Consider the following 24,661-nt stretch of genomic DNA (forward strand, 5'->3'; position numbering starts at 1 on the left):
GCTGCTCAGATCTCTCTGGATCTGCTCGTCAGACCATCTCTCTCTGCCGTATGAGGCTGGATTTGCAGGTGAGCCGAGACACGTACCTGGCACATGGATGCTATGGGTATCCATACGCCGGTCCTTGCATGACAATCTTTTCAGCCACTGAGTCATCCCCCTGCCTCATATTTACAACACTTTAGAGATGCCAAGTAAGGACTATCTGGATGCAGCCTGAGGAGTGAGGCTGGACCTAGGTAGGCTCAGAAGCCCTGAACACAGACCCATGCGGGCCTTACACAAACTGGTGTCCCTTTCCAGGCATTGGAAAGGGAGTCCCGTAATTCACACGAGCGAGACTGAATGGGATGGGGCTTGGTTGAGTGCGGGATTATTGTCCCCAGATGCTATAAAGACACAGGTCCTGCGTGTTCACCTCTACATTCTTGATGTTCACCATGGCACTTGGCTCACGGGCGACCTCAGCAAATGTTGATTAAATCAGAAAACGAAGCAAACGCTTCGCATGTTAACGCTGCATGCTTGTGTCATAACAAACGCTCGCTGCTGTTTATACTGTTACTGACCTGGCTTTGTGGTCACGGGTGCTATTTCCTCCAACGTGAGTCTCCTGAGATTTACACTGTACTCTCCAGGAAGGAACACTATCTGTAATCAACGTAATGAGTAGGAAAAAAAAAAAAACATATAATTCGTTGTCTGCCTAGACAATCTCAGGTAACAAAAGGAACATTTGTAGCAATTCTGATGGGACAGCAGGAGTCAGCATGATTATTCTGGGCACTATAGGGGCTCAGAACCCACACTAACGGTACATTGAATACCTTAAAAAAATACAGAGCCTCATGTGGGTCAGGCTAGCTTTAAACTTGTTACATAGCCAAAGGTGACCTTAACTTCTGGTCCTTCTGTCTCTACCTCCCCAGTGCGGAACTTATTTACCCCTGGTTTATTCTGTGCCGGGAATTGAACTCAGGGCTTTAGCACTAAGCAAGCATTCTATCAAGTTATGTACCGAGCCTCTCTACCTGCAACCGAGATTTTTAGAGTCATTCCAACCAGCAGGCGGTCTTGTTCACTTTTACACTTCCCTGAGAATTCCAGAGCATTTGTACTCCCCCAAATATGGAAACTTGGAGGGGGGCATGCCAAGTGTCATCACATGAGCTACACACTGCCCCGCTGTTCTGCAATGCCGTTCTAGATCAATTCCTTCTCGGTCTGGCTTGATTGGTCTTCTAATGGGTCCTCCAGTATAGCATAGTGTAGTGGAGTGTCATGTCATGTAGTGTAGTGTAACACAGTCTATATAATATATTATAACTTGTAGAAGGGTCCCAGGCTAGCCTCATCCTCAGTACGGAGTCAATGCTAGCCTTGAACTCCTGGTTTTTCTGCCTCCTCCCAAACACTGAGATTGCACTCTGCCTTACTACACTGATCCTGCAAAACCAGAAGTGGGACACATATCCCAATATGGCCATAGCCTGTTCTCCTTCGGGCTTCCCTTCCTAAGACTCTCCAACCACTCAGCTGTCCCTGCTGCTTCCTGGAGCACGGCAGGAAATCTCAGGGCCTCTGTCCCCACCCCTAAGAATTCCCCTGCACACACCTTCCCCTACCTTTTCCCCCACCCCCTCCACGTCTGCTGGGAATACTTTCCTTTTAGATAGTCGGATGAATGTTTCCTTTGTCTCCTTCAGACTGTTCCGTTTCTTTCCAAAGTCCTTCCCTATTAAAACATAATCTTGGCCCAGCGGTTAAGAGCACATATTGCTCTTGTAGACAATTGGAACCCAGTACCCACATGGGGCAGCTCCTGCCACTCTGCCTCCAAGGTATCTGATACCCTCTTCTGGCCTCTGCAGGCACCTGCACTTATATGCACATATGCACACAGAGACTTACACACAAACTGGTAACTAAAAATAAAAAATAAGGACCAGGTGTGGTGGCACATGCCTTTAATCCTAGCACTTGGAGGCAGAGGCAGATGGATCTCTATGAGTTCAAGACCAGCCTGGTGTTCCAGGACAACCTGAGCAACATAGAGAGACTCTGTCTCCAAAAAAAAAAAACAAAGAAAAAGTAAACATCTTTTAAAAATATAGTCTCACCCTTGTCCGTTTCAGATCCGTCCTTGCCTGTTATCCCCAGCACTTACCAAAACATATGACATCATTGTCCTCAGCAGATGTAGCAGCTGGATACCTGCAAGGTCCAGGAGAGCACCCTTCTCTGTGCTTCTTCCTTTGTTCTGTTCTGCACTTCGGTACCTGGAACAGTTCCCAGCAGAGAGCATCTTCTCAGCGGACATTTGTCAGATAGGCACAGGACTGACAAAAGGGACGAAGGCTGAAAGTCAAATGATCTCAAGCACCAACCCCAACCCATTTATGAGTCTCAGAGTCTCGGTGTTTACTGTGACAGGAACACATGTTGCCTCCTGGGGCTATGGTGAGTCTTGTATAGACTTCTCCAGGTAATCCACTCAACTCAGTGCCCGTTTAGAAACTTTGAAACTCTGCAAATATGACACCACTACATCTTTACACCAAGTGGTAAGCAGCTGAAGAGACAGTTAAACTTGATCCTCAACCGTGAAAACTGGAGTTTGGATCCCTGCACCAACAGAATAGACCATGTGGCCTTGAAACCCTTGTAAACTGGGCCCTGAGCAGGGCAGAGAGAGGCCTGAGGGTGGCTGGGGCTTTACCGCCTTCTAACTCAGACTGTGAGGGATTAGATTTGGGAGATGCCCTGCCTCAAAGAAATAGGTGGAGATAGAGAAAACACCTGACCATGTCTTCTGGCCACCGCACACACAGCGGGGCATATGCTCTTGAGCATGCACATGTGTGGACACACCCACCCCCCTGGGCTCACAACAAGCATATGAGCATTCGGACCCAGAGTAGCAACAGACATTTTTTTCTTCAATCATTGGTTTCTATTTCATAGAAGTTCTCCCAATGGTCAGGGTCTCTACAAGTCCCTTCTACAGCACGGGCCTTGTGTCCTAAAGCCCAGCTGAGTCTGGGTAAATGAGAAGGAGAGACAGGGAAAGTGGGCCCAGCCTTCCGCACCTGCCAGCTTCCTGTCTGCCTGCTGATAAATAGGGGAATACACATGGCCAGAGTTTCCATTCCCCCACCCTGTCAGTCATTCAATTAAAAATAAGATGAGTGAGACAGCTCCAGGGGCGGGGCGGGAGGCCCTGCTTATAAAACCTGCAGCTGAGTTGTGGGGAGCACCAAACCTGGTCTTCTTTCTCTCATCCCCAGCCAGGCTTAGCTGCTGACAGCTGCTTGGGACTCTGCCGCCAGGCCCTTGGCTGGCTTGGCAACCTCTCCATTACTCCGTCACAGTTCCTCCATGGCTCAGAAGGAAGAGGCTGCTGAGGCCGCAGCGCCAGCCTCTCAGAATGGAGATGATCTGGACAACCTAGAAGAGGACCCTGAGAAGCTGAAGGAGCTGATCGATCTGCCGCCCTTCGAGATTGTCACTGGGTAAGCCTTGTGTTGGGGCGGGGTCTCCTGCCTGGGGGAGTGTGGGGTCTGAGCAGGGTTTGAAAGGTTAGGACAAAAATAGTGGAGGCCAAGGTCAGCTGTGAACTCTGTGTCCAACATGCTAGCAGGAGGCTTCCGGGCAGCAAAGGCCTCTTGTATGTATGTATGTATGTATGTATGTATGTATGTATGTATGTATGTATGTATTTGAATCAGTGTTTTACCATGTAACTCTCTGGCTGGCCTGGATCACACTATGTAGAACAGGCTGGCCTTGAGCTCACAGAAACAGATCCTTCTTCTGCCTCTGCCTCTTCAGTGTTGGGATTAAAAGCAAGAACCACCAGGCCCAGCTATCCTTGGCTTTTTGAGGTGACAACTTGGACCTCGTAATCAGAAGGAGTGCCCCAGGAACAGAACCCACAGAATGAAACTACACAACATTTTCTTCATGGCATTCTCTGACAAAGGCAGGATGGGCACCCTACTGAGAGAAGTTTCTGGAAGAGTGGTGGTATAGATGCTGTGGAGAGGGAGGAGCTCTGGTGGCAATTAGGCTTGCTGGGTATTGGGTGGCACCTGCCTGTGCATATAGCCCAATCCCAACAAGTTCGGTGAGAACAGCACATTTAAAGATGACCCCAACAAGACAGTCATCCTAGACTGCAGATACTGGGAGCTTAAGCACAACTGGGCTCAAATCAGTCCACAGGGTCCCCTCTTGTCCAGATTGTACCATCTCCAGAAATGAGCACAAATAGTCTTCCTCTCTCTTTCTCTCTCTGTCTCTCTGCTCTCTCTCTCTGTGTGTCTCTCTGTGTGTCTCTCTGACTCTCTCTGACTCTCTCTGTATCTCTGTCTCTCTCTCTGTCTCTGCCTCTCTCTTTCTCTCTCTCTCTCTGTCTCTCTCTGACTCTCTCTGTCTCTCTCTGTATCTCTGTCTCTCTGTCTCTCTCTGTCTGTACCTTTCTCTCTCTCTCTCTCTCTCTCTCTCCCTCCCTCCCTCCCTCCCTCCCCCCCCCCCCCCTCTATTCCGAGAGAGGAACATGCCCTTAAATCCAAGGCAGAATAAAAAGGGGCTGGGAAGGTAAGTTTCCTTCCTGAACTGTGGTTCTCTTCCTAGCAGTCTCTTGCCATGCACAAAGGCTGGGTGGGGGCACAGGAGTCTCAGGAGGAGCAAAGGCATGAAGGAGAAGAAGCAGCCCTGGGGAGTAGTTTGGAACTGCTGTTTCCTGCTTGACCTGTATTGCCCCAGGCCTGGCCTCCGATTTCCTATTTCTAACATGAGGAAGCTACCCAACTTGGTTTTTAATGTCCCTTCCTGCTCAGATATTTTCCGACTTCTAAGAGAGCCCAGGGGGAAGTGTTGCTGGGTTCCTGAGATGTGAGTAGCCATTGAACTTCCATTCACTCTTGCTCACCTAGATAATCTTGCTCTCATCCTAGGATTAAGTGAACAGCTGGGCACAGACTAATATAGACACAGGGAAAGCCTGGGGCAAATAGGCCAGCAGAGTCCTCTATTCCAGTGGCTCACCTATGGCAGAGGATCCTTTTACTGACACCTGAGCATCCTGGACCATGCTGTCCTGGGTTACACTCATACCTTCCACTCTATGCAGCTTTTGATCTCCTAGATACAGGGCAAGACGAGTCAACAATAAAATTAGACAGTTATTTGAATTGAACACGCATTGGGGTCCCAGGGCTGTGGAGCCTGAAGGTTCTCTGAAGTAACTGACATTTTATTTTAAGTAACTGGCATTTGTCTAAGGCTTCACAACGCGTACTCAAGAGAATATGTTTATTTACCCTCAGGTAATTATGAGAGAGAGACAGGGGGGGGGGGGCGGGAGGGAGAGGCAGACTCAAGAAAGCTAAACAAATATACACAAGACCACAGAACCAGGAAGCGGTAGGTCTTGGAACTCCTTGCCAATTGTCTTTCCCACAGGTCTCCCATGGAAATGAAAGTTAGAAGTTTTCTATGACTCAAAGGCTCAGAGAAAGGAGCACAGAGGGCCACCACTCTGAGAACTCTGAGAGCACTTTTGGATGAAGGTGGAGCTCTGAGTGTTTCCTGGACACAGACAACAGCTGTGGTGATCTGTCTCTTGGGCCTCTCTGGATAAACAGATACTTAAAATAGCCCAGAGGTGTGGCTGTGCCTTTGCAGGGCCAGTAAAGATGGCTCTCCTTTTCCTCCTTTCTAAAGGGCCAGCGAAGCCTTTCCTTTCCTAGTCTAGACTCCACAGGGAGCCATTCTAAAATGCTCCTTAGATTTGGGCTGAAACTAGAAGAGTAGGGGGTGCTTTGCAGGGAACAGTCTCGGGTGAGGAGGGTTTGTAGAGGAATGAGGAGAGAAATTTGTCTGTTGTGATGGGGTACTTCAGATGGACAGACAGAAAACAGTCCTGAGCACCAGAACAAAGAAAGATAGTGGAAGATTCTGGAAAGGGTTTCAAATTACAGTGTATGCTGAAGGCAGATCCTCCCATCTGGAGAGGAGACTCTGCCCACCTCTTCTCTGGCCTGTATCCAGGGATTTCCACTGATACTCTGAATTCGCCACAGGGCAGGATTTACATGAGAGAAATCAGCAAATATTAGGCTTGCAGAATGGCTCAGCAAGTAAAGGAGCTTGTCATGCAAGCCAGGAAACTTGAGTTCAATTCCCAGAACCCACACAGAGGTAGAAGAGAAGAACTGACTCCACAAAACTGTCCTCTGACCTCCAAACAGGTGACATGACACACACAGACTGGCATCCACACCACACAGCATGTGCAGCAAACATACACACACATGATGATGGTGGTGTTGGTGGTGATATAAAGAATCGTGTTACAACTTAGGGAATTTTCTTTTCTTTCCCACAAAGAGATGGCTATATTTCTCTCAGTTCCAGAAGTTTCTCTTTCTGTGGTTTGGTTAAATTTAGAATGGCTCTTTGAAAGATACGACCCGAGGCTTAGAGAAGATACCGTCCATCAATAGTAGCTGTGACTTATTAAGTGTCTAACTATTGTTCAAAGTCCTGGAGGTTGAATTACTCGGTCATTCAACCGAGTAATAAACCTCAGAGGGACAGGGACTTTGCTCAAGGTTAGCCCGAGTCATAGGGCACAAACCCCAGGACTTTAGGACTACAAAGCACAGAACTGCCCCCAAGCAAACCATAAAGAGGACTTTTATATTCACAAATATTTGCTACCTATGAATTGCATGCTGACTGCTTGCCTCCATTAGAAAAGCTCTCCTACAGGAGAGCAAGGACCCTCGTTCATCACTTTATCTCTCTCAGTTGGTACTCAATAAATATTTGTAGGGTAAATGAATGGACCTAATGAATGAGCACTTTCGTGTATTAGGTGCTCTGCAAGCCACTGTGATAGGAAGTGAATTGGAGAGAGGGATGCTTACGTAGAGAAAATCAGAATACAGAGAGACTTTTAGCTCTTAGCACAGACAGAATTTCCAGGCACACCCTGGGAGGCTAGAGGACAACACAATCCCCATCTTTCCATCTCTGCCGTGAGTGACCCTGACCTTACCCAGCACTATCCTTGTAAGTGTGGCTCCGAGTATGTTTCTGTAGAAAGCCCAGCCTGCTGTCACGAAGGTTACGGTAGACCAAGGATAAATGGAAGCATGAATTTTCTTTTAACCACATCTTGTTCTTCTACACTCACTTATTTTACTGTGTGTGTGTGGATGCTTTGCTCACATGTACGTCTATGCAGGACGCCTTCAACATCAGTTGTGTGCGTGTGTGCAAGTTTGTGCGCACACATCTGTGTGAGTGTGGGAGCATGCACACCATGATGAACATACATGTGGGGGTCAGAGAACTCCCTTGAGGGTCTATCCCCACCTTCACCTGTTTGAGGCAGGGCCTCCTGCTTTTTTCACTGTGCCTGCTCACTGGCCCATGAGCTGCAAGGAAGGCTTCTGTTTCTGCTGGCTTTCCACATCCTCGTAGGAATGCCTGGATTACAGGCAACGGCACCACCACATCTAACTCTTTACTTCAGTTCTGACGACTCAAAGTTGGGTCCTGACTCTTGCCCAGCAAGGACTTTAGCCACTCAACTTTAGGGTTTTTTGAGACGGGATCTCGCTATGTAGCTCTGGCTGTCCTGGAACTAATTAAGTGGACCAGGCTGCCTTCCAATTCACCCATCTCTGACCTCCACCTCCACTCCCCAAGTGCTGAGTTAAAGGCTATAACACCCGCCCTCTATTCATAAGGCCACATTTTCCCACCCTGGTCTCTGGAGCATGCTGGGAGTGCACTACTAGAACCAGGAAACAGCCCCCCAGCTGCCACCCTGGCCTTCAGGGAGGTCATCACTGGAATGAGTGCCTCCCACAGAGAAGGCACAGACTTCCTGTTTGCCTTGGACAGAGAACTCCATGCAGCCCTGCAAATCTAGCATCCTCTCCTTGTTCTAGAACCTTCTGCTTTGCTCTGCACTCCTCGCCCTGAGCGGCATCCCATACTGAGTGGGCCTGAGAAAGGTGGTCACGGAGAGCACCCGCTCTGCCTCTCACACAGGTGTGGCACGCAGGCCTGGTGAGGGGAACCTGACATGGCAACATCTGGTCTTCAGTCCTGAAGTAGCTGGACTTTCCACTCCAGGGTTACTTTTGTAGCAAAAACCCCTCATCTCTGACCAGCTAGATTCTAGGGATTCCTGTGCTGTTCCTTCTCACTGTATATTTGCTTTAAAGCTTATACCTTAGAAAAATATATACTCCACGTGTCCATATTAGGTCTCCTTCGTTCGGCTGACTTTTTCCCCTAGATATGAGGTCCTGGGTTTCCCTCTTTGTTCAGCTCGTGCCCAGCGCAAGCGGTGGCTAACTCTGGCCTAGCCTCCCAACACACATGTGTGCATGTGCACGATCACCCACTGCTTCTTTAGCAGGGAAATCTACTGAGATGGAGAGTGGTGCTTAGCTACACTGTGCTATTAGGAAGAAAGGTTTACAGTGGAGAAATCAGATGCCTCTGCTTCCTTTCTTCCCCCCAGGGGGCTAAGTAGTCTTGGTTTCCCCAGTTGTCTGAGAAACCAAGTTACCTAGTTCCCTACACTGATGTCAGACCTCGGCCAGCCCTTTCTTGATCAAGGTAGTTCATAGGAAACCCAAAGAGCCTCATTTGACCTTTTTGCTCCTTCTCACAAGAAAACCTTCCCGAGGAGCCAAAGGAGCCAAGCAAGCTCAGGCTCTAGCCAAGCCAAAGCAAGTGTAGGCCGCAGGCCCTCCCTTAAGCAGCTAGAGCAGAGGCCCTGTGAGAGGCAGGGCAGGCCCTAGGCTGCTGGCAGGACTGGATCAGAAACAGATATTTATAGTGAGGTGACCTTTCTTCCTCTCCCATGGGTTTAGGGTTTCTGGGTCCTCTCTTTATGCTCAGGGAAGAAGAGGAGGGGGCAAATTTTAGAGTTTATGAGGGAGGGGCTTCAAGCAGTAGTTACGTTTTTTGAGCTAGCTTGCTACTGTTGGCTGAGCCAGGTCCTTGCTTTTAGTGAGGCTACAGTGGACAAAATTGGAGCAATGCTTTGAACAATGGGGGAAGGGGAAGGAAAAAAAGTTCTATGTATCACATGGGGCAGCTACTGTAAAAGCCCCAGGCCCATAGAGCAGACATAAAACTTCCAACACCTCCCTCCCCCAGGATCCTGAACAGGGGTGGCTCTGGGTTGGTCTTGGGTTAGGGAGAAGGGGAATCTTTAAATACCAGGAAAAGAGCTTGAGTAAATAAATAAATAAATAAATAAATAAATAAATAAATAAATAAATAAAATCAGCTCTGTGTCCCTGGGAAAAGAAATCTCTTTCAGGAATGGAGGGAACAGTCAGAGCTGGAGGGCAGCCTGGTGGGTGAGTGGAACTTTGTGAGGGAGTATTCTTCTAGTTCAAAAGAGGAAAGGCAAAGGGTGGTTGGTCCTGTTGCTTGTGAAGCAAATAATCAACTCTTTCAGTCAGGGATGGAGGGAATTAGAGAGCTAAAGACAGCCCTGAAGGAATCCCAGGACTGGGTCCTCAGACAGATCCATGTTTATATTGGGAACTTTACCTTGACAGCAGGGGACATGGGGACATGACTGGAAAAGTTAAATCCCTGGTGGAGGGGTAGGAGGGGTGCAGGGGGCTTCCTGGGCTCTAACTGCTTCTCCTTAAGCAACCAAGGTCTGGGACACCTGCAGCCCTGGAGAAGCATAGACAGGCACCAGGTGAGTTGGTGGTGTCCTGGGCCATGTTCTGCAGCAGGTGTCCGCGTATTCATTATGCATTTATTCTGTAGCATTGGGGATCATCTGGCCTGCTAGGCAAGCACTCGCAGGAAGCCACACCCCAGCTAGTGACTATTATAGCAAGGAAAGCAACACCCTCTGGCCGGCATTTCTTCTTTCTGTAGCTGCTTGTATTATGAATGCTAGTTAGGTCCCCCCAAAACTGTTTGCACAAGAGGGTCTGCTTGTACCTTCTGGGAACCTGTTCCCAGTTGGCTCTGACTGGTAATAAAGATGCCAGAGGCCAATAGGGGAAGAGAAAAAAAGAAAGAAGCACCCTGGGCTCTGGGCCAAGAAAGCAGGGGTGGGGGTTAGGGGGCTGTATAAACGAGCAGCCAAGATGGAACACAGAAGTTAGTAAGTGGTAACTCAGAGTCTTGGACGGGAGGTAGATTCTAGCAGCCTGGAGGCTAGGCAGTCACCCAGCTATTGTGCTGCATAGGGCATATTAAAATATAAAGACTGTATTTCGTCTTTAAGTCAGGAACATAAACCATTGAGATGAGCAGCGACACTGTCTCCAGGATTTATTAATTATTAAATCAACACCTTACCACTCCTGACTTTGAAAAAAACCAATCTCATATTCATTGGTCCCCAAACCTGTACAAGGTCTAAATTTTAGGAAAATACTCCCAAATGAGGAAAGTAAAAACGATCTTTGAGAGCCTCAAAGCTGTCTCAGCAGGTAAAGGTGCTGCCTGTCAGACTTCATTACCCAAGCTCCAGCCCCCAGCCCCAACTTCTCTCCCAAGCTGTCCTCTGATTTCCACACACATGACATGCCACAGGGGCCTCCACCTGTAACTATAATGTTAAAAGAACATGATCATCAACTCTGTTGCCTTCTCTCCTTTTATTATTAATGGCATGCTGTTCTTTAAAATGCCTGGCTACTCCTACTCCATTTATTGCCTGAAATAACTCTTCCCTTAAATCTTCTACCTGCCAAGTCCCCTGTCCTAAGACGTCTAGTGGGCTCTTCTGATCAACCTCAGGCTATGCCCAGTCGTATTGCATCAGCCAGTGTCACCACCTTCCCTGGAGGTCACCTGCAGCACACTTTTCTTGAGGAAATGGAAGACATTTTGTATGGCCTCATGAATCAAGGTGCAAATTTCAAGAGCTCCACACATTGCCCAAAGCTTACCCTCATTGCTGTAACCAAATGCAACGGAAGAACAATTTCTTTGGGCTCACAGTCTGAGGAGCTATAACCTGTCTGAGCCTGGAAGGCATAAGTGGGGCCACAGGGCATTCACAGGAAGCTGGTAGCAGGGGACGCTGGTGCTTAACTCACTTTCTCTTTCTTTTCCTCCTTTCTGTCAGCCTGAGACCTGAGCCCATACCATGGTCCCTAAAATTCAGGATAGTTCTTCCCTTCTCAGGCAAATCCCTCTGGAAACATCCTCACAGACATGCCCAAAGATGCATCTCCAGGAGACTGTAAATCTAGTCAGGTTGACAAACTAACCATCACACTGAAGAGGTTCTTTCCTTTACACCTTTTCTCCCAGCACTTGGAGGTAAATGCAGGCAGATCTCTGTGAGTTTGAGGCCAGCCTTGTCTATATAGTTTGTTCCAGGACAGCCAGGGCTACATAAAAAGACCGTATCAGTTTTTTTTTTTTTTTTTTTTGAGGGGTGGATATGTTTATATTAATGTGTATATGTCACTGAATGTGTACTGGTGACTTTGGAAGCCAGAAAAGTGTGTCAGAGCTCTTGAAACTAGAGTTACAGGTAGTTGTGAGTTGCTGAACAGGGGAACTGGGAACCAAACTCAAGCCCTCTAGAAGAGTAGCAAGCACCCCAAACCTCTGGGATCTACTGTGTGTATGTGTGTGTCTGTCTGTAGTCAGTGTTTCAGCATAGACACGGCTCATTTTCAGTAAGAATGACATGGGTCTTGGAGATCTGCCTGTCTAGGTCCTAGAAAAAAGAGACTCACCATTCCCTTCTCCCTACCTTGTCCCCTTGACCTACAGGGTACGGCTGCCTGTCAACTTCTTTAAGTTTCAGTTCCGGAATGTGGAATACAGTTCCGGGCGGAACAAGACCTTTCTCTGTTATGTGGTCGAAGCACAGAGCAAGGGAGGCCAAGTGCAGGCAACTCGGGGCTACCTGGAGGATGAACACGCAGGTTCCCATGCTGAGGAGGCTTTCTTCAACACCATCCTGCCAGCTTTTGACCCAGCCCTGAAGTATAATGTCACCTGGTACGTGTCCTCCAGCCCCTGTGCAGCCTGCGCTGACCAAATTCTCAAAACCCTCAGCAAGACCAAGAACCTGCGGCTGCTCATCCTGGTGAGCCGGCTCTTCATGTGGGAAGAACCAGAGGTCCAGGCCGCTCTGAAAAAGCTGAAGGAAGCTGGCTGCAAACTTCGCATCATGAAACCCCAGGACTTCGAGTACATCTGGCAGAATTTTGTGGAGCAAGAAGAGGGTGAATCCAAGGCCTTTGAGCCCTGGGAGGACATTCAGGAAAACTTCCTATACTATGAGGAGAAGTTGGCAGACATCCTGAAATAGGCAACAGAGCTCAGCCTTCCGTGAGTTTTCCTGTGTCTCTCTATTAACTGTTCACTTGAGTAGAAAGGTTTGAGCTCAGGTAGGAAGAAATGCCGGTTTCATGGGCTGCATTACTTTGTATAAGTTGGTTGTAGAAACATTCTAGAACACTGTTTCATTTCTCTTTCTCCTACCTAAATCCAAGTCTTGGGGCTGAAGAGACAGTTCGGGCCATAAAGCACACTGGGTGCTCTAAAGTTCGGTTCCCAGCACCCATAATGAATAGCTCTCAACAGCCTGTGACTCCAGCTCCCGGCTGCCTAACACTTCTGGATCCTGGACACTAGAATGCACTCGCTCATATCCACACACAGACGTACACAAATAGAAAGGGAGGGCTGGAGAGATGCTTTGTGGTTAAGAACACTAGTTATTCTTGCAGAGGGCCCAGGTTGATTCCTGGCACTCACATGGTGGCTTAGGACCACCCGAATGCCAGAGACTGCAAGACCCTTACTGCTGAATGCTTTCTAGACCCTAGTTTCAAAGTCACCAACCACCTCTCTGTTCTTCTGTAATACAGGGTTTTCATTCTTGTGGGGAATTTCTCTTTTCCTCTTTATTTCATTTTTTATTTTTAAAATTATGTGTGGGTGTTTTTTTGCTCGCATGTATTTTTGTGTACCATGTGCATGCCTTGTACCCCAGGAGGCCTGAGGAGGGCATTAGGTCCCCTTGGAACTGGAGTTACAGGCAGTTGGGAGGCACGTGGCGCTGGGAAATCAAACCTGGGTGGTTGAGAAGAGAAACCAGCTCTTAAGCTCTGAGCCATCTGTCTCTCTAGCCCTGTATTTGGATTTGAACCAGATGTGCTCTCCCGCCTTCAGAGGGCTGTTCTTCCAGTGGCTCAGTGATTGCTAGGTAGAAGCATCAGGCTAGGGCATTCTTCTTACTGGGACTCACCATGAGAGCTAACACATGGGGAGTCAAACTCGATCGGTGGGAGTAGTGAGCCACTTTACCCCATAGTGTCTGAAGGGTTAAGAGGTGTTTGTAACTGAAACAGCAGCTTAGAAGTCATCTAAGGATGTCAAGAGGTGACAGGAAACCTGGAAATAAAGATGAGCTGTTTAGGCAAATAATTAGGACACAATTAAGGCCAATTTGGCCTCTTGCTGAGGGTAAATTAGACTCTCACAGAAACAGGCCAATTATCCTCAGGAATGAGGGTAAAAGATCCTTCCCTATCTTTTGAATTTGGTCTGATCTAGTTTGCTCCCGCACAACTGCTGTGACTGAACCCTTTTCCAAGGCCAGAATCACTGATCAAAATCTCCCGGGGTTGGCGAAGGTTCCTCAAAGTTTAATTTTGGAACAACTCCTGAATTCATAAAACATGGACACAGCATGCATCCGTGAAGCGTCCATGAAGATCATCCAATTCATGTTTGATGTTTCTCACTTCTAATACCTTAAGATGCAGCTTCGCAGACTCGTTCTGGAAATCTGATGTTTCAGACCTGTGTGTTGGCAGGTGTTGGCTATTAGGCATGCATATGGGGTGCCCAGAAATCCTCAGGCTAAGCATCCCCTGTCCAAGTGGGTGCACTCTCAGAATAGACTTCTTAGCAAAAGGACAGAACAGACTTGGTGTGCAGTCGTGAGGTAGGTTCACACCAGAAAGTAACTCAGGAGACTGGGTCGTGACAGCAGAAAGATGCAAGGATGATTTCTGAAAATGCAGAACTTGCTTTGAAAATTCCTCAAAGGCTTCTGTTACTGTAACCACTACCACCACTACTGTATAATCAGAATGGCAACCGAGAACTTACTTTACACTTACATGTTTTCTTTTGCAGTCTTCAAGGGGAAAGAGGGATATAATGCTGTCTGCTTATAATCCTAGCACTCCAGAGGTACAGAGGCAGGAGGATTATAAGTTAGAGGTTATATCAAGTCTCAGGCTAACCTAAGCTACCTAATGAGACCTTGTCTCAAAAATAAGAGTCAAAACTAAACAAGGAACCCAAGAGTTTGGGTTGTGGGTGTACTTCAGTGGTAGAATGCTTACAAAACTCAAAGATTAGTGCTGGGGTTGTGAAATGCTTGTCAAGCATGCATACATACTGGATTCAATTTCGAGCTCTGATAATAACAATAATAAAAATAATCTGAGCATGGCAGTCTTTGCCCATGTTCCCAGCACCAAGAGGTGAGTTGAAGAGAACAGAATCCATAGGCCAGCCTGAGCTACACACCCTAGCTCAAAAACAAAACAGCCTCCCCTATAAAAATTCCACACTTCTAATGAGGTATTTATTTCCTCATTTTTGTGTGGGAGGGGAACATGTCAAGCCACATATGGAGGTCAGAGGACAACTTACCAAAGTTGGGTCTCTGCTTCCACCATATGAGTTCTGGGAATGAAGCTCGGGTGTCGGGCTTCACTCCTTAACTGACTCTCTCCAGCCCCTTTGAAAGACTTTTACAGGCCACTTCTGACAGCTACCAAACTAGCAAGTCTTCAGGGATTTTTTTTTTTTCATTAAAATTGTAAATTTCAATGATGATAAAAATTTTAAATTGGGGATCACTGGGAGTTTTAACTGATACTCAGCAAATAATCCAGTATGAGGGGAAAGTACATGTCTAAGTCAGCTTATTTTAAAACAGAATATTTTGGGCCAGAGACTTACCTAGTAAAGGTGCTCACCACCAATCCTTTAGACCTGAATTTCATCTATGGGACCCACATAGTGGATAGAGGACTGATCCCCAAAGTTATTCTTCAATGTCAAAACCTGCACACCACACACATAAGTGTGATTTAAAAAAGAATTTAACTCCTTCTTGGGTATAAAGATACAACCAGTATTCTTGAATCCATCAGCACACCACCTTTGGTACATCTGTGGGTCTTTTGAGTTCTGGAGAGCAGGAATATGATCCAAAAAAGTCATGACAGAGTCTAAATGTCCCTTAAGAACAGCCAACCCTACTTAAAGTTCACTAAAAAGCAAGTACTTTTTAAAGACAATTTGCCTATCTCTTATTTTTCTTTTTTGCTTTAAGAAAGACTATCAGACTAGCCCATGAGAAGCAGAGGCAGACAGATCTGAGTTCAAGGCTAGCCTTGTCTGTGTAGTAAGTTCTGGGCCAGAGAAAGCTACAACAGCAGAGTATTTGTACTGTATGTTTAACTCAAGAGAACAGAATCCAAACAGATCTCTGGGGTTGTGGTAACCACAGCAAAGCAATGAAAGAGACAGATTCAACACCGGCTCAGCCAGGAGCCACAGGAGTCCCTAGAGGGTCTTCTAGGGAAGGCACAAAGAGGCTTTAGTTATCTCAGAGGGTTGGCTGTTGGGAGTTAGCAAAGTTCTCAGTAATGTACTGTTTCCCATGAAGGTTGGCCTGCTGTCACTCAGAGCAATGACCAGGATGGCATCTGGGACATGCCTGGCTTCCTGATTCAACTTGGAGTTGGACATCTGACACCTACCAGTTGCATTGGATAAGACCCTCCCTCAGAGAACTCAAAGCACATCTCAGGCCATCATTCATTCAATCATACCTTTTTGTAATACGGATCTTGAAGAAAAGACAATGAAGACAAAACAACTGTGTGATGTGGGCACCGAGTACCTGGGAGTGGAGGGTATTATTACCTCTCTAAAAGTGCTGCCTGAGACAAAGATCCTCAGAGTCAAGGTACTAACCTTTGAAATACATCAAGTGTTTTGAATTGGGCTGGCTTTAAAAAAAATAAAAAGACAAAATAGCAACATCAATAAAGAAAATAGTGTTCTTTTGTGGCCTGCTCTTTTAAGAAAGTGGAACACTGGGAACTTCCCATGAACTGAGTGGATACCTAGGTGCAGGGATATTGTAGGCTAAGAACCAAGCCATGACATTAGCTAGAGCCAGCTCTTGCCAGTGAAGAACTTGCTCTCCCAGGCTGACCTCTCATATTTCCTCCTGAGGGCAGGGGAGATGATGTGGCTCAGTGTGTAAAGCTCTTGCTACAAGCATGAGAACCAGGTTCCAGAACTCACATGAAGCAAGATGTAGAAGCATGGATCTGTCCTCTTAGCACAAGATGAAGGCTCAAGAACCCCTGGAGGTTTTGGGCTAGCCAGCCTGGTATACCCAGTGGCAACCAGGAGACTGATTCACATAAGGCAGAAAGTATGAGACAGCAAAGTGTTCCAGGTTGACCAGCAGGTTGAATATGCAAGGCCCTCATTCCATCCCCAGCACTACTGAACAATGAAAAAACGGGGAAAAAAAATGTGCTCATGGGATTGTTTGTAAAGGAGTTTTCCTTTGAATATGGTGGGGGGACACAGGACTCAAGATATCCACATCTCAACAGCCAAGCAATAAGTAACCTTCTTCTCCCTAAAGCAGGGGTCAAAAGTGACAGCTAAACGTTCAGACACACTGTGAGACTCCAAAAAGCAGCTCTTGGAAATGACAGGTTGGTGGCAGGGGTCACTTCTCAAAGGGTTTGTCCGAGTCCTCTGCAGAAGTGAAAGCACACTACATGTCTGGGTGTTTGGGTGTCAGGCAGACTCCGAGTTTCTCGGTAGGTGGTGTCCATTCTGTTATCAGCTCCCCTTCCCTCAGGCTTCAGTGTGATAAGTCACTGGAATTTGACCCAAAGGCATTTAATCCCATCCCACCAAGGTCCAGAATGTCACAGACAGCCAATCAGGCTGCCTGACAAAAATTAACTATTAACTATAATATAATCCCCTTAAAAGCAAAGAAGCCCAGAGAGCTACTGATCTGAGCCAACGCTCAGATGTAGTGTAGGCTGGTGGAGGACCAGTCTAACATGAAAGGCTACAGATTCATTCCTGGGAGAAGGAACGTAAACATTTCCCAGAGTGAAATGATGATCTTCCCATCACTGGCTCTCATTCGCTTCGTGTACTTAGGCATTTTCTCCCTACAGTTTCAGAGACACAGACAGTCCTAATGAAAGCTCTGGTTCGGTTAGTAATGGACACCTCCCACAGCACCATGTAGTTGTCTGCTGCCCCCTAGTCCCCAGCCAACAAGCTGTAGCCTGCTAAGAACACGTCTCATGTACCAAGATTATGTCACCAGCTCTCTCCTGGTGTCTCCACAGCCCCTTCTAACTTAGTTATGGAAGAATCACCCATTTCTGACCAACCAGCATTCACACTAGAGTACAGACTGTGGTAGGCCTGGTGGTGTTAACTTACATTCAACCACTGTGGGGTAGAGAGGATTCCTAGTCGCTCCAATAGCTCTAATAGCAGAACACTAAATCCATGGGCTTTATCTTCCCACCACAGATATCAACTATGCAGCAAACAAGAACCCCCACGAGTACCCGGACCCCACATTGTAAGCAGGTGGACAGAGTCCTGGTCCATACTTACCTCTTATTTTGTTGCTCTTCCTGGTGAAACCTAGCTCTTCAAAATTAAGTCACAGGTTTAGCCTGTCCCCAAGATCCAGAACACAGACATTCACGCGTTCAAACCTCAGTGAACCCAAGGGAAGAGTTTATTGTTCCGCTCTTGACAAATTGTGACATCTTAATTAAAAACAACCATAATCCTTTCCTATGACCATTCTGGATGACTAACAACCAAGTGCACAAACACAAAGATACCAAAGAATCTCAAAAGTTTACCCTTTCCACAATTTCTCCTCAAGAGAAAAAGAATTAGAATCAACGCTGCCACCCAGTGGCCAGCCAAACAAATCCAGTAGTGGCTAAGCAAAGCAGACCCTAAAACTAAGCTACCTACTAGCTTTCCAGGCTAGTGACCTCACCCTCCCGCTTGGGTGCAGGGCCCTCCCTGTCCTCCTGGAATCCAGAAACCCACATCTAGCCTGTGACACAGACTCCCTCCCACAGACTGTCCTCTGCCCATTCTGAGGTCTTAGAGCTGCTTAATCCTCCAGCTTCGTAGGTGACATAAAAGACCATGGGCTCCAAAAATCTGGTATCTTCAACTGCTCAGAGTGTATACACAGTAATCTTGATGTCTGTCGACTCAAACACCTCTTCAAGAATTGCAGATACATTTTCCCACTGCAGACGATCCAGACCGCATCCAATCCTGAGAACAAAAGAAAACACCATCTTTTCTTGGTCATTTGGTTAAGATGAAGTGTGAAAAACAACCCTCCACTGGTTATGATGACAGTACTTAGGAACCTGTTCCTCCATCCCTCTCCCTTTGAGCTCTAACCAAAGCAGGCACTCTGGCTCACACCTATAGAAAGCCATGATAAAGATCTCCAAGTCAATTCTTGTGAACTCACTCAAGACAGCTCTTAGGCGGCCCTCATATTTTAGTTTTCCAATTACTTCTAATCACTTTCTAATTATTTCACTTTGATACGAGGCCACTAGCCTAGTTCCTCTATTAAAAACTAACTTGAGTAGGCAGGTAAGTGTACATACATTTAAAACATGCTTTAAACAATAGAGTGCTAGGGAGCATGCAAAGGAGGGGAGGATCTTAAAGAGGAAGTTAAGACAGAATGTCCGGAGATGGAGATGCTGCTGCCTGTGGCCCAAGAGTCAACTCTACCACCTGACACTGATAAAGTGACACTGTACTGATTCTCAACAGCCCTAGGGACAAAGGGGAATCTTAAAACTGCTAATTTCACACAATAGCAGGACAATAAAATTCCTGAACAGTGACTTTAAAAATAAAAGTTTCTGATATGTAAGCTGTGAGTACATTGAAGAAGGGATGATGGGCTGGAGAAAGAGGCCTTTGACTGCTCTTCCAGAGGACCAGGGAGTTAGTTTACAGCATCCACATGACAGCTCATGTAACTCCAGTTCCAGGACCCAATGCCCTCACCCAGACATGCATGCAGGCAAAATACTAATGTACCTTAAAAAATAAAAAGAAGGGATGATGTGGTCATACTCACTCACTTGAGCTTTGGTCAGTTTTTTGACTGAAAACTACTAAAGTAATAAAAAGGGAAGAGGTATGAGCCAGGTCCTCAAGAGGAAGAAGCAAAGGGTCACTGAAGACCAATGTCCTCAAAGAGACATCAAAGACATCCTGACTGCCATCCACAGGAACCACAAGCAGGCACACAGCACAAAAGGCAGAGGTCACTGACAACTTTCCTAGCACCAAATTCAATCTGAGGAGATGAGAAGAAGCCTGAAAGAAGGGCAGCTGCTCAGTCTTCATTCTGAGATTCCGCTGCTTTAGGAGTAGAAGCCAAGGCTTCAAATGCAAATGGCAGGAGTTCACACAATGGACACACCCCACGGAGATGAGGCAGGTGTGTGTCTTCCATTACTTACCTGACTCACTCAAGCCAAGCTGGAAGATAGAAATACTACAGCAGCACAGCCACTTAGTGGGGACTCTGACAAGCAGGGACCTGTTTACATCTACACTAGGTTTGGCCTAGAAGTTAGAGATTAAACTTCACCAATCAATTCAGGATTCCCTTGCCTGGGCATGGAGAGGTCAGTGATACCATTCTTCAAGCAATGGGACTTCATGGCCTCTAAACTCTTCTGCAGGTTCTCATACGTTGGCTTGTGTGAAGCCCGTTTCTTTGTAATCTGAACATAAAGAAAGGATTTGAATTCTCATTAGATCCATCTCCCAGTACAACAGTCAACAAAGAAGCAATCAGGTTCCTCTACATCCTGAAAATTCCTAGAATAAACATGGCTTTATAGATTAATTCACTCAATTCATCTCAAGCAGGGATGGCTACATCCTATAGCCTCAGGAAAATCCATCAGCAACTGAGAAACAGACTCTTATCGAGTAACAAGGAAAGCTGAACCCACTGCCACGCTTCAGATTTCCAGTGAAGGGACATGCTTGTGCCAAGCCCTCATACTGCCTGAGCAGCCCCCTTCAGAGTCTGTTCATTTAGAAATCACACTTCTTTGCTTTTTGCAGTAGCAAGGGATAGTTCTTCTAACTGAAAAGCAGACTTGGCTTTTAAGACCCCGCTTGGCAGGTTAGCGTGTCTCCTAAGTGTTTGCTGTCCAGAAAAGGATTGTTGTGGGTTGGCTCTAAATCACCCCCTTACCCCACCAATTGTAAGGAAGGAATACCTCTTTTAGGACCAAAGACAGGGTGAAAAATAATGAATCCCATATTTCCTGCAGCAGGCAGGAGAGGAACAGAGCGTGTTGTGGCTCTTAACAGAGAAGATTAAAGGCCCTTAGAGAAATCTCTCGAGATATGGTTTCCTTTCACTAGGACTAAAAAATCGCAGTGGATTGGCCTAAGGCCTGCCACTCTTAGACCACAGGCCCATAGAGGACAGCACTGTTATCTTACCATAGGCTGGGGCAACCTAGTACACCTCCCTTAGTGCTCCAAGCACCCAGCACTTCTGGAGCTGAGCTAATGTAAAACTGGGAGCTGTTTGGCACTCTTTGCTGCCTAAGATGGAGCAACATGACCAATACAGAAAAGTCTATCTACTTGCTAATCTACACAGTATCAAAATTTGGCCCAGGCTTACCAAGTAATATATATATCGCCCATCTCTCTTCAGAACAGCCACTTCTCCAGACTTCTTTTCTATAAGAAATGGTTATTTAGTAGTCAAAAGGAAAAAAAAAAAAGTCTACTTCCACACTTAATATAAAACAATTTTTATAGACCTGACCATACTTACCCCAATTTCTAATGCACTGTGATCTGCCCACTTATGTCTTTAAAATGTCTTAGAATGAACCACTATTCAAAAGTTGTCAAACATGTTTATTCAATAAGGTGTGTGTGTGTGTGTACACGCACACACATGTACAGGTAAGCACAGAGACCAGAATACTGAGTGCTTTCTCAACTACTATCCATCTAATTATTAAAAGTATTTACTTTTATCATTTAGAAATTATGTTCATGCATGCATATGTGCACAAGTACAGGTGCCTATGACAGTCAGAGACATCAGATCCCCGGAACCAGAGCCACGGGCAATTGTGATACCCCATATGGATGTTAAGAACCAAATTAGGGTCTTTTTCAAAAGCAGCACCTGCCTTTAACCCCACCTCATCTAATATCACGAATGTCACTGAAACTGTGGCTCCCTGAATTAGCTATACTGGCTGGCCAGTGAGCCCCAGAGGGCCACCTACCTCCATCTCCCCAGGATTGGGAGCAAACATATTTTTATCTAGCTTTACAAAAATAAAACAAACACAAAGACATGGGTTCTGGGGATGAAATTTCCACCTTCGTGCTTGTTCGGGGAGCACTTTACAGGACTGGATAATGTCTCTATCCCAATAACCATCCGCCACAGTGTTGTATTAAACATGATAAGAGCACTTCCCCTCTGTACCCCACTCCCTACTTTATGTAGCTCTGTCTGTTCTAGAACTTGCTCTGTAGACCAGGCTGACCTTGAACTTGCAGAGATCTGCTGGTCTGCCTTGTGACTGCTAGGATTAGAGGCAGTGTGTAACCACACAATGCTATGAGAAACATTTAAGGTTTATTTATTTAATTAAGCATTATCTGTTCAGAAACAGTGCCACATTTTGTTGTTGCCATTTCTGTGTAACAACCCCGACTGATCTAGAACTAACTCACTTTGTAAACCAAGTTGGACTTGAACTAACAGAGCTCCACCTTCTTCTGCCTCCTAAGTGTTGGGATTAACCACCACCATCCAGGTTAATATCATCATTTAAAATAACTAACCAAAAGCAGTAAGCTTTTGTCCCAGCCTACAGTCATCACAAATGGTGTATGTTCTTACAAGTCTGGAGAAGTAGCTATTCTGGAAAGGGATGGGGCTGAACTGTAGTCTGAGATTGTTTCTGAAGCTCGAGATGTACTCTAATACACAGTTCTGATCTATGTCATTAGCAGAAAGTGGTGGTCTGCAAAGTGGTTTCCAAACTACACTTCACAGGTCTAAGGACATAGCCCTGGCTGGCCTGGAACTTTTATGGAGATCAGGCTTGCCTTGAACTCACTGTGATAAATCCTACTCTGTATCTCAACCGCTGGGATCAAGGTGTGTTGCTACTACTTCTAGTCTAAACCACACTTTGAAGAGTAATGCCCGTAATGCCAGTGTTCAGGACACTGAGCCAGCAGGACTGTTTAGAGTTCAAGACAAGCTTATGTTATACAACAAGTGCCAGGCCAGCCTAGGCTACACAATGCGACTCTGCTTCAAAGAACTACACAATAATATTTAGTACAGGACTTTGACCTCCAAAGCATATCGATTTGGGAGAAGTTAAATATTTTGGAAGGAAAACTTTGAGGGTTTGGGGAGATGAGTTAATAAGTGAAGTGCATACTGTACAAACATGAGAATCTTGGCGTGATTCCTACCACCCACATAAAACCTAGGTGTCAGGTACACACTGTATAGCCCAAACTGGAAAAACACATCAGAGGATATCTGGGACTAACCCAATGGGATTAAAGGGACAAACTATGTTATTAAGAGATGCTGTCTCAAAAAAATTTTAATAATACGGTGGAAAAGTAAACAAGGACAGATGGTACCAACCTCTGCCCTCCTTACATGTATGTATCTGCACACTGCAAACTCATAGACAAAAAAGGGGAAGAGACTGGAAACTTGACAACAACTCTAATGTAGTGTGGTAAAGGTCAATCTTGAGAAGTTAAAAAAGCTACAGCAGGAGCAGCAAAATACCCTTAACAGTTAAAAGCAGTCACTAGAAATCTCTGTCCATGGACACAGAGTATAATGGAAGACCAAACCAGGCTTCAGCCAGCATGAAATAGGCTAAGATGCTCTCCAAACTCACGTTGACTTAACAGTTCCTGCACCCCTCCAAATCTCTTCTTGAAGAGAACAGCTATTCCAGCACCCATTCGACAATCCTCACTGATACAATGGGCTAGAGAGTCTGTCTTGGGGCATTCGAAAAGATCTCCTTTCACATAAGTGATCTAGACGTGCAAAAGGGAAAAAAAAAAGATTAAAAACAGAAAACTATTTGCCTTTCAGATCTTCAACAGAACCCCACCCCAACTGCCTCGACTCTGCTCTGACACTCTGAATTAAAGACAAACCTTCCCATCTTAAAGAGTTAACCCCTAGATTTTAAAGTATCTGTAAAAGGAAAGTGATGGATGATTGTTATCTGCCTAGGATTGTATTAGCCTTTCCTAAGTAAATCAGCTAGAAACCAACGAGACGGGTGAGAATCCAATTATTGGTTTAATTAAAAAGTGTTTATGCTTTTGACCTCAATTATTCTGAATTTCACTTCACCGGTAAATTTAATAGCTGTTACGCACTCGACTTCCTTCTGGATCTTCATTAAGGCGGCTGGCCATGACACTGAGTCGCTATTTCCAGAATTTAAGAGTTTCTTCTGCTAATGAAAAGGAAAAGCAAGTAAATACGCTGAGGCAGCCTGAACAGTGTGTTCAGATCACCCTGACAACCCACTTAGTTTTCCCCACCTCCTTAACGTATTATCGCTGAATGTGAGTTCACTCAGTCTCTCAAGAGGCAACACAAAACAGCTTTCCTGGAACGGAAGCAAAGGCGGTCCTAAGACACACCTCCTTACTTCAAGCTTTCTTCTAGCAGGGTAGATTTAGGACAGTTCAGTATTTTCCCAGAGAATATGGCTTAGAAGTGGGAGAGACTTGACCACAGGCACACTGAGCGGCAATCAGAGTGAACCGAACTCAGGTGGAGAGAACAGCTTCTCAGGGAAAGATCATCACATGTCTTGGAGGTGCAGGAAGAAAAGTTTGAAAAAGATTTCCCAGTATCTCCTACCCTAAGGAGGGCAATCCTGGGATCCCGTATTAAAGTGGGTGCTGGGTCATCCTTCACCTGCAAAGGAATCGGCAGCCAGCAGGCCCGCCGCCACGCAGGGAAGGGTTCGAGATGAAACCCTCGTAGATGGGAAGCAACAGAAGAGCCCCGACACGGAACAAATCCCGCCAAAGCCTTTGATTGTACGCGCTCAAGATGGCCGCCCCCATCACTTAACGGAGCGGAAGTGAGCCTCTCTAGCTAGGTAACCGTGTCCGCTCTCTGTAGTAAAAGGCTTCAGAGTTTCCGGCGGTAAATTCCGTAGTTTCCCGCTACCGCTCAGGCATGCGTACCGAAAAGCCGACCCCGACTAGAGAAGAAAAGCGCTTGCGCATTTGGCCCCAGGGGGTGGGTCCCACTAAACGCTTAGAAATAGGTGGACAGTTTTTAAGGAGGGAGAACGTGTTAGCGCCTGCGTAGTATATAACTCAGAGCCGTATTTAAAGAGTGCGGAGGTTGTGGAAAGCGCCTGCGTAGTCCTCGGGCGGAAGGCGGTGTCAAATCCAGGAAGTGGGT

General features: G+C 46.3%; 2 protein-coding genes across 8 annotated transcripts; one reads left to right on the forward strand and one right to left on the reverse strand.

Annotated features, from left to right (window-relative positions):
• The first annotated feature begins 3,241 nt into the window (after positions 1-3,241).
• Positions 3,242-16,130, forward strand: APOBEC2 (apolipoprotein B mRNA editing enzyme catalytic subunit 2). The gene is made up of 3 exons (XM_080916842.1): positions 3,242-3,512; positions 11,800-12,363; positions 15,731-16,130. Exons 1-2 carry the CDS (start codon positions 3,379-3,381, stop codon positions 12,341-12,343), a joined length of 678 nt encoding a protein of 225 aa, XP_080772968.1. The 5' UTR covers positions 3,242-3,378; the 3' UTR covers positions 12,344-12,363; positions 15,731-16,130.
• A 1,711-nt stretch (positions 16,131-17,841) lies between these two features.
• Positions 17,842-24,622, reverse strand: OARD1 (O-acyl-ADP-ribose deacylase 1). Of its 7 annotated transcripts, none has more exons than XM_080916884.1 (6): positions 24,439-24,622; positions 23,614-23,690; positions 23,118-23,262; positions 20,837-20,895; positions 19,801-19,913; positions 17,842-18,426 (listed from the first exon to the last, which is right to left on the reverse strand). In XM_080916884.1, exons 2-6 carry the CDS (start codon positions 23,650-23,652, stop codon positions 18,324-18,326), a joined length of 459 nt encoding a protein of 152 aa, XP_080773010.1. In that variant the 5' UTR covers positions 23,653-23,690; positions 24,439-24,622; the 3' UTR covers positions 17,842-18,323. The 7 variants fall into 7 exon arrangements, with proteins under 7 accessions (XP_080773010.1, XP_080773008.1, XP_080773011.1 ...); XM_080916882.1 differs by having other exon boundaries at positions 23,614-23,693; XM_080916885.1 differs by lacking the exon at positions 24,439-24,622 and adding an exon at positions 24,164-24,400 and having other exon boundaries at positions 23,614-23,693.
• Positions 24,623-24,661: the final 39 nt, after the last annotated feature.

The sequence above is a fragment of the Micromys minutus genome, assembly GCF_963924665.1.
Source record: "Micromys minutus genome assembly, chromosome: 5".
NCBI lineage: Eukaryota > Metazoa > Chordata > Mammalia > Rodentia > Muridae > Micromys > Micromys minutus.